This window comes from Oratosquilla oratoria, chromosome 32 (assembly GCF_046742065.1).
Source record: "Oratosquilla oratoria isolate Oo_2021 chromosome 32, ASM4674206v1, whole genome shotgun sequence".
Classification (NCBI taxonomy): Eukaryota; Metazoa; Arthropoda; class Malacostraca; order Stomatopoda; family Squillidae; genus Oratosquilla; species Oratosquilla oratoria.
Genome location: NC_134808.1, coordinates 49022414 through 49032640, shown reverse-complemented (window position 1 = coordinate 49032640; position 10227 = coordinate 49022414). Strand labels below are relative to the sequence as shown.

Below are 10227 nucleotides of genomic sequence, written 5' to 3'. Positions count from 1 at the left end.
GATGACGCCCTCGCCCACCCCCCTTTATCTCGAGATGCAATCAGGCAATTTGCACGGTGCATCCCACTTCTCCTCCTCCCCCTTCTTCTTCTTCTTCTTTCTTCTTTTTCTTTTTTCTTCTTCTTTTTACTTCTTTTCTGCTTCTTCTTCTCTTTTCTTCTTCTTTTTCTTTTCTTCTTCTTCTTCTTTTTTCTCCTTTTCTTCTTCTTCCTCGTTTACTTCATACAAAGGATTACAAAGGAAGAGGACGTCGACAGTAGACCTTTTGGTCCATAGCTAGGTCGGACGCGGAAAAGGATAGATAAGTGAATAAAATAAATAACTAATGACAAATATTAAACAGAAAAATAGCAATAATTTATATTGAATAACTAATAATAAAAAATAAGCAGATAGATAATAATAAATAAATAAGATAAATGGCAGCCATCAAAACTTCGAACTGTATTACATTGTACTGCCTCTGCAGGAAGTTTATTCCTTTCATTTACTACACAGTTGGTGAAGTTGTTTCTACCCACATTCAAATTAAATCTGCTTGCTAACAGTTTGAGACCATTATTTCTTGTCTGATTTCCATTTACTGTGAAAATTTCTTCACTTTTAATGTTGTCAATTGCCTTTGGAATTTTAGAGACCTGTATCAAATCACCCCTGAGTCTACGCTTTTTTTAGGGAAAATAGATTCATATGCTTTAGTCGATTTTCGTACGATTTATTTCTGATATTTGGAATCAGTTTTGTGGGTCGCCGTTGTATTATTTCTAATCTGTCAATGTCTTTAATGAGATTCGGTGCCCATAGAGGAACAGCATGTTCCAAATATGGACGAACTAACAATTTATATATCTTGATAATGACAGATGGACTTTTAAAATAAAAAGATGTCGCAATCAGTCCTTGAATCTTATTTGCATTCTCTGAGACGGAAATACACTGCTTTGATGATCTGAGATCGTCACTGATTATTACGCCGAGACCCTGGAAAAGATATCAAGGAACAAGAAAGTCATATTCCAGCTGCTTGCACAACTGTGATATCCTCTCATTGATCCCTATGGCTCTTCTGTTTCAACACGAGCCAGCGCAGATCCTCGGAAGGATCCCACAGACTATGTGGCGGCTCCCACGCTCCTTCATCTCCTGAAGGAGGACCTTGTAATTCAGAACAAGTTCCTTCTTCTTCTTCTTCTTCTTCTTTTTCTTCTTCTTGCTCTTTTTCTTATTCTTTCTGTTTTACTTCTTCTTCCTCCTCTTTTTCTTCTTCTTCTTCATCTTCTTCCTTTTTCTTCTTTGTTTTACTTCTTCTTCATCTTCATTTTTATCTTTATCATTATCTTCATTTTCTTCTTCTTCCTTTTCTTCTTCTTTCTTTTTCTTCTTCCTCTTCTTATTCTTCTTCTTTGTCATCTTCTTCTTCTTCATCTTCCTCTTCCTCTTTTTTCTTCTTCTTCTTTTATTTTTACTTCTTTTTCTTCTTCCTCTTCTTCTTCCTCTTCGTCATCTTCTTCTTCATCTTCATCTTCTTCTTCTTCTTCTTCATCTTCTTTTTCTTCTTCTTCATATTTATCTTTATCTTCATCTTCTTCTTTCTTTTTACTTATTTTTCTTCTTCCTCTTCTTCTTCTTCATATTTATCTTCTTCTTCTTCTTCTTTCTTTTTTACTTCTTTTTCCTCTTCTTCTTCGTCATCTTCTTCTTCTTCATCTTCCTCTTCTTCTTCTTGTTTTACTTCTTTTCCGAGCGTACAAGTAAACGACGTAGTACACGGAATAATGCACATGTGGCAGCGCGTGGGACTTTAATTTCTTTATCAAATGCTCGTGCCCACGCTGAGTGACACTTACCCTGGCTGTGTAAGCGCACACGGCAACGATACAAAACTCAAAACAGTTGAGAGCCTCCTGCCGTAAGATCTGAAGGATTTACGGAGGCGTGTGTGGGAATAACAGCTTCCACTTGGGTACATTGTACCAAGAGCATTAGTATCAAAAACTTATATTTGTTTTCTGAGTAATAGGTAGTATATCTTTTAGGAAATCATTTTTAGTCGATCCGAGAGGTGATGCGTTTCTTAAAGATGCAAAGTTTCTGATGAATATACTGGACCATAGCAAAATGTCATAATCAAGTTCCCTAGGATAGTCAAACGTGTTAAATGCCGTGATGGAAAATCAAAAGAATAAAGGAGAAAATTGATAAACAGTGTGCTAAATGTCTCACCGAAGTGGATGTCTGTATTTGTGAACAGTTAAAGTCTACGGTTCTGACCGCTCACGTTTCCCTCGCCCACAAAGAAAACGGACATACGCATGCTAAACACCAAATTACTTCCCCTCCTGTCCCTAAATATACTGTATAATTGGCCTTGGTTGATATTAAAGTTGAACTATTCCTGTCAATTCATCCCTAACCCCAAGTTAGCTTAATAAATGTGCAAATTCCTCAAATGCATTCCATTTCAGAAATGATATCTGAACAAGTATTATGATTCCCTCTTGATAAGGTATTTGAATCTATATTCCAGCTTTACACCTAGTCTTCCACAAATAAAATTATACTGAATAAACTTGTTTTGAAAGTTAGATATATTGTAAAATAAACGTAAGATACATTAGAAATTATTTATCGAATGTTTGCTCTGATTCACCAATGAAATTTAAAGGAAACGAGAGAAATATAATTACATTCATACGTCACATATGCAATGAGAAGAAATCCATCCTTGAACGCGTAGATAGCAAGGAACGTCCTGATATTTATCATGGGATTACGTCAATCAATTTCATTTAGTCCAGGGGAACCCTTTGATTTTAAATAGTATAGGACATCTCGATTAATCTCGAGAGGGTGAGGAATGTTCTTATATTTTTTCTCTGTCTATCGCCGAGCAATCTTATTCAGTTGATAGTACCTACCACCGCTGACGTTTTAGAGTTAAATCAATATACATTGGACCCGTTTTCCATTTGTATATCTTTAATAGATTTGCTCAATGTACAAGTATAAATCAGGTTATTAAAACAGGTACGAATCACAGATACCTTTCCTAGCTGGAAATAATGTAGTCGTGTATGCACTCCAGCTAATCGACATTTCAAGAGGAAATGGACTTACTCGGAGCTGAAGTATGCGCAACTCCCTTGAAGTAAGAGGCATTTAACCCATATTGAAAAGCGAGCGTGGTGAAAGTGAAATAGGCCTTCATAATCTATAACACAATATGGTCAATTTTATTTGGAGGATGAATAGAACTACCTCGTAAGTTTTAGCAAGTCATAAAGCTGTAAGGACGACTGATTCCTTCAATGAGGAGCGAGTGAATGAAACAGTATAATCTCTAATTGGTATCTGCAAGAAAAGAACATGGCCTTATCATGTACTAAACAGTTAATTTCTAAGTGGTGTTCGATAGCATCTCTGATGATAGTTTCCATCATTTTTCCTACGATTAAGGTTAAAGCTTATAGGCCTGTAGTTATTTTGTTTCTTTTTTGTCACCTTTTTTTGAATATGGGGGTAACGTTAGCTAGCTTCCATTCTCTTGGGACATCTCCTGATATGATTGATTTTTTTCCTTATAATTTCTAACGGAACAACAACCTCGTTTTTTTATTTCCTTTAAGACTCTTGGATGACAACTTTCAGGTCCTGGCGTTTTATTAACTTGAGTTTTTCTATACATCTTTTAGTTTTTTTCTATTGTTATGTTTACAGTAATAATTTTTCCTTAGACTTGTCACAGGCTTCAGTTAGGACTTCACTATAAGACGTTTCATTTACGAATACTAAGCTTGAATATCTGTTTAAAATGTCACACATTCCTTCATTCGAATATTCGAATTGATCTTCAGCAGATAGTAAGCCAATATGATTCCTAATAACTTTTCTATTTCTAATGTAACTTTAGAATTCTTTGGGGTTCTCTTTGGATTTATCAACGATATTCATTTTGTATTGTCGCTTATCATAGAAATTTTATAGTCGTTAGGTGCACCAGAACACTTGTATTTCTTATAAGCTTGTCTCTTTTTTGTAATTCTTTTTTCAGTTCCTTTGTCAAGCCATTTTGGGCGAGCCTGATTTGGGGGGCATCTGTCCTTAAACGGAATGTAAGTACGAATCATCTTAGTAAGCGTATTTTAAAATATTTCCCACATCTGATCTACAGGCCTTTCGCTTAATTTTGCCTCCCAGTCTTTAAGTTGAAGCTCCTGACGTAGTCCTATTAATGGAGTTTTACTGAAATAAGTTATTTTAGATACACAACTATCTAAAGATCTTTGAGGTTTCAATCTAAGCTGTGATCACTACTTGCAATGGTTTCACCAACTATATATATCGGTTATCATATTTCCGCGGCTAGTGATCAATAGATCAAGTAAGTTTCCATCATCTCTTGTGGTCTCTCACGTGCTGAACTAAGGAATTGTCACTGAGAAAATCTATCAGGCGACTACCTATACTTCCATGTACGAGGGTTGTCAAATCATTGTGGGAAAAAATGGAAATGACCCATTATTAGTAAGTCACGGTTGCAGAAAGTAGACAGTTCTTGAAACAACAGTTTATCGTCTGCTAATGATAATAATGTTTTTGGCCTATATATTACACCTACATTCATCTTTTGTCCATTTGTTAGAAGCTCTAAGTTCGAATTCCTAGTCATATGATGACTTTTCATTAAATGTTACTTACCAATAATCTCTGAAAGCATTTAGTCGGTACTGACACAAATAATTATATGACTGAACACGAGAGAATTGTTGATAATATGAACTATTTTTAGTGATTGGAATAACAAGGACATCCATTTCCTTGAAATAAAGAGACAGAATGTCAATCCAGAATTGTGCTGTCCGGTGGGGAAAATTCAAGAACGTTAATTCATTTGCTTGCCATGTTCATATACATCAGGAACATGAATCCGCAGACCATTCGACACGCATTGTTTATATTGTTTTCACCAAATGTTTATACCAGAGGTGAGTGTGGTCCATTAGATCGTATGACCGCAAGCTGAGGGAAAAAGTCAATTTTCATGAAGACACATCGTTAACCAGTTGTTGGCAAGATTTACACTAAAAATCCCTCCTCTATTGGTACTCACGGTATCTCTTGACAATATTTTTAATTGGCGTGCAAATTGCCGCCGCAAGAAGTGGGACGCACTTTCAGTAAAACCACTTTATTACAAATACAATTTATTTTGATCCCGTAAATATTACTTATTAAGTCACAATTGTATCCATATACCATTACTAACCATTACGATATATCACATGCCTGACACGTGATCCACATGCATGCAAGGTTCCCGACAGGAAATGGCCTTTTGCAATACCTCCAAGCTTGCTGACCTCCACATTTCCAAATCGTAAACATCTGACTCATACAACACACTCACGCCACCGCCCAACAAAAAGTTACTGAAACAAGCATATAGTGTCGCCAGACATATCATTAATCATTTCCTTATACCTACCAAACTACATAATCATAGATCCAACCCATACATCATGTCAAGGCACATCCATTAATAATAGCCAAAAACTAAAAACTACAATACATAAATAGTATTGTATAAATCCCAAACCTATGATCTTACTGTAAAGCCCACACCGGATATGCAAAAATAGGAATACTGACATATATAAGCGGCGACTGGGTCGCCACACAGAGACAGACAGACGAGGACTAGGGGAGAGACTCTCCTTTGGCGGGAGCACCAGTAGAACTCTCCCATGGAGAGACAGGAGAGATTTTCCCTTAGAGGGAGCACCTGGGGACTCTCCCGATAGGGGATTATATCCCCATGCTGCAAATATCTTCAAGTACAAGAAACCAAGAAAGTCCGAAGAGGTTATATCTTTCCCTGCTCCACCCTAAATTGTAGCCATCAATGGCTACATAACTGGTGGCAAGCTGTGGTCCACGTAGCCATCAAAGGCTACAACAATGAAGTATTTATAACCTAAGAATACTTTTATTGATGTATCAATTTTTCCATAGTTACTTATTTGGCGGAAATAGTGGACTACATTACAGGAAAGCCAAAACTTGGTTCTAAATCATGAGATAACGAAAACAATACATTGGGACAACATTTAGAGTTATATTTCATGTGGTTTCATTACAAATTACTAAAGAGCTTCCTTCACCCGGTTACTTTTTTCATAAATGCAGTTTACCCTTCACTGTTCGTCTATTACACATGGCAGATATTTGAAACTTTCTGACACTGAAAAAGCAGGCAGTTAAAATTGGTTCCCGATTTGCTTAGGCACAAATAGACGGTGAAAGCAAACTATAGCTGCTCTATGCATAACAAAATGAGAGAAAATCCCTTCCTACAACCTTATCATCACTTAAGAATCTCAGTGGATCTTAACTCAGCTGATACACTAATCCGAACTTGTCCAAGATGACAAATCGAAATGAATTTTCAGGAAGGCATTGTTCTCTCATGTGAATCAATCGGTGCGTCATCATAACTGAAAAGTGATGAATAAATCACACATTAATTTTGTTTTACTCTTTGATGATTAACACTAAATAGGTTAGCAATAATGCAAACCATAAACAGTCATTTTAAAAAATCTACAGTAGACTCATGAAAATGTGATGCCAGACACAACAAAACATCGCCCGGTAGCGGGTATTCTATCCCAGTTATCTATTTGCTTATCTATCTATATACCCATAGCTTTTTCCACCTTATAAGGTAGGTAGCCAAGTCAAAAGACACGTACCCACTCCTACCCATTACATACATACACACATATACCAAAGGCTTTTTCCCCCTTACACGGGGGGTAGCCATTACACTCCCACCAATTTCACTCCTAACCACTACCTTTTCATTGCTTTCATCATTAGCTCCTCGTGGATGACGACTCATCCCTTTCTCCCGCCCACTACCCTAGTCAGAAGCAATGCAGCAAAACAGAGTACATCCACAGTAAGGCCGGATCACTTAATCAGCAACCCCCCCTCTCTGTCCCTTGATGATGATGATTTCTATGAGAACCAGCCAAGAGAATAGGCAGGTTTTAGAAGAGGATACTTCACTATAGACCATCTGCAGACGATGAATAAAATAATAGAGAAATTTATAAAATGTAATAAACCTTTGTTTAGTTTTGTAGATTATGAAAAGATATTTTGTATAATAGAATAAATGGATATAATATAACTCATAGCAGAATAAATGGCACTCTGTACACAGACAGGGAGCAAATGAGCACATTGTGAGGGTTCTATGTAGCACGATCCTATACGAAATGTACTACTGTCATTCGATTACATTCAAACTGTTCACTCTTAGCACCTACCTTCCACCATTTTCGTCTTTCTCCACCTATCCTCCACTCTCAACTTTCCTTCCACCAAAAAATCATTTGACACTCCACCACTCTCTCCCCTTTGATATCCAGAACCCTTCCTACCCTTCTTAAGGGCACTAGTCCATTAATGCCTTATCAACCACTTTTCCATCCACCATCCTTTCCCATGTATACTTGTGTTTCATTTTCTTTTTGTGTACTGCTTGCCATCATCAACTACCTTTCTAAGCACATCTCCAACATCAACTCTCCACAATGATATTTACCAGACACTCAATCTATTGGTTCATCCCCGACTCTAGCATTGAGATCTCCAAACACTAGTACATTGAAAATATTCCCAAAACTCTGTAAGCACTCATTTAAATACATCCAAAACAACTCCTTTTCATTGATATTCTTCTTACTATCAGGACCATAAGCGCTAACAAAAACCCACATCACCCATCCCAGTTTCACCTTCACCCACATTAACCTTGAAGATACTACATTCCACCCCATCAAACGTTTTCCTATCTCATCACTTACCAGCAGAGCTACCCCATCCCTCCCTCGCCCTTTTCCCACTCCTTACATTCTCCAAACCACACTCCCAAACAAAAAACCACCCCTCCCTTTCAACTTAGTTTCACTTAACGCTAACACATCCATCTAACCTCTCATAAATTGCCTATCCCTTTCCTTTTACATTTGTACCACAGCCACGCTCATTTGATAACCCAAATCTTATGGTTCTTTTTTAAGTCCTCCTTGTAGGATAAGTATACAGAGAACAGAATACGCAGACCCATCACCCTGTCCAAATTTGTCCCCTTTTACGACTCGCATGGGAATCGTGGTGGCATAAATCTTTCCTTCACCTACCACAGGAGACACAGGGGAAAAGATAATATGTTCATGATAATGGTAAAGGACAGTTTCAAGGGAACAGCATAACAGAGAGATGGGCGTCATACAAAACTAGCATCATTCTTATAGGAGTAGAGACTACTTTAACACTGGCAAATGATGATAAGGATCTAACAATGTAGAGGTGCCACAAATCAGTCTCAAACCATTGGCTGCATACTACTGTGCAACTGATACTGCACAATACCATCTCTCTCTCTCTCTCTCTCTCTCTACGGATTCATACGACTCACATAAGTCGATTAAAACGACGAGAAATTAAAAAGAAAATGAGAGGGGTCGCATCCATGATCTAAGCCAGGGTACGAGCCCCAACGGCAGTATCGACGTTAGCTAAACCCTTAAAATAAACTGCTCATTTTCTCAACTTTACAGCCCATCAAGTAATTTTGAATATATTAGAAAAACACACACAAATAAATGTTGGTACTGTAACCAACTTTACTTAGCCACAACTTAAACATTATCAGGGAACATTGAAAATCTATCATTTTACATGTACATAACATATCCAAAACAAGGGCGACGACTTACCATAAAGACAGAGTAAAAGAACTACAATTCTTCTTTCAGCCGGGTAGAAGCTTGAGGGGGATTTGTCAATCTACCAGTAAACAAAACTAAGCCAGATCGCTGGTCCATAATAAAGAACAGGAACGGATGATCAGCAATGAATGGATCTTGTGGTAAAACCATACAACGTGACATTATTACAGCTGGAACGTTAGAAAAAAGAATTAGACATATATGTGCTTGATCCTCAGAGGTTCAGCCTATTCCACATGTTTTACCAACATTTCAAGTGTGTTCCAAATCAAGGTGGATAGGGGATACACTTTACTAAAATGATTATTGAAAGGGAGAGCATTCTATAAGCTATTGCTTCTGTTCTCTCTCTCCTTTTCAACAAATTAATGTTTATATGTATGTATATATGTGCATCTTCAACATGCAAATGTAATGTGTAATATTCTGTTGAATAAACTGTTATATTGAATTTAATTGAAATTGAAAGTGGTATGTGTATCCACCTACGATTTACAAAAGAAAAAATCATACACAGTCACAATGCTATTTAAGTCAATAAAAGTCATCAGCTATTCCGAGACTACGTCACATTCTAAGACCACGTCACTCGGCCGCTTCCATAAGTCACAGGAGACATTCCAACAGACGTTCCTTATTCTTGCCTGGCACGTGCCGGTATCATCTCGCGGCGTCCATTCAAAAAACAAATTAAACTCCTGTCAGGATAACTTATTCCACCAATTTGCACTTTAGTTCTTTTGTCGTCTTTAGAATACTACTTCATTACAGGCTTCTTTTAACCCTCTTGTTTTTTTTTATCTTTCAATGTTATCAACATTATTTATCAAAATGATAATAATAATAATAATAATAATAATAATAATAATAATAATAATAATGATAATAATAATAAATAATAATAATAATAATGACAAATAATAATAATAATAGTAATAATAATAATTATAATGATAATAGTAATAATAATGATGATGATAATAATGATAGTAATAATAATAATAATAATAATAGTAATAATAATATGATAATAATAATTTGCTGATGATACACAATTGTGCGAGATGGCTAATGATCACGTCATCAATTAGATATTCAAGAAGATTTAGATAAATTACAGCAATGGTCTCAAAAGTGGCAAATGAGAATTAACACAAGTAAATGCAAGGTTATGCACATAGGTAAAGATAACTAAGTACGATTACAAGTTATTTGGAAATTCGTTAACAAAAGTGGATAGTGAGAAGGATCTAGGGGTAATTGTTAGTAATGATCTCAAATCATCTAAGCAGTGTATTTCAGCCTCTGAGAAAGTAAATAAGACTCTAGGACTGATCGCGCGATCTTTTGACTTCAAAAGCTCATCTCTTATTAACAAGCTATATAAATCGTTAGTTCGTCCACATTTGGAATATGCTATTTCTGT

At 36.4% G+C, this 10227-nt stretch overlaps 1 protein-coding gene across 6 annotated transcripts in view; it reads right to left on the bottom strand.

Annotated features, from left to right (window-relative positions):
* Positions 1-5187: 5187 nt before the first annotated feature.
* LOC143017477 (leukocyte elastase inhibitor-like) overlaps positions 5188-10227 on the bottom strand; it is a 67212-nt gene continuing 62172 nt past the window's right edge. For 5 of the 6 annotated variants that reach the window (XM_076172264.1, XM_076172263.1, XM_076172257.1 and 2 more), the window contains exons 8-9: positions 8790-8971; positions 5188-6494 (exon numbers count right to left, since the gene is read on the bottom strand). In XM_076172264.1, coding sequence (XP_076028379.1) covers positions 8811-8971 — 161 coding nt within the window. In that variant the 3' untranslated portion in view covers positions 5188-6494; positions 8790-8810. Of the gene's footprint in view, positions 6495-8789; positions 8972-10227 lie in introns of those variants that run through there. The other variant, XM_076172261.1, reaches the window with a different exon arrangement.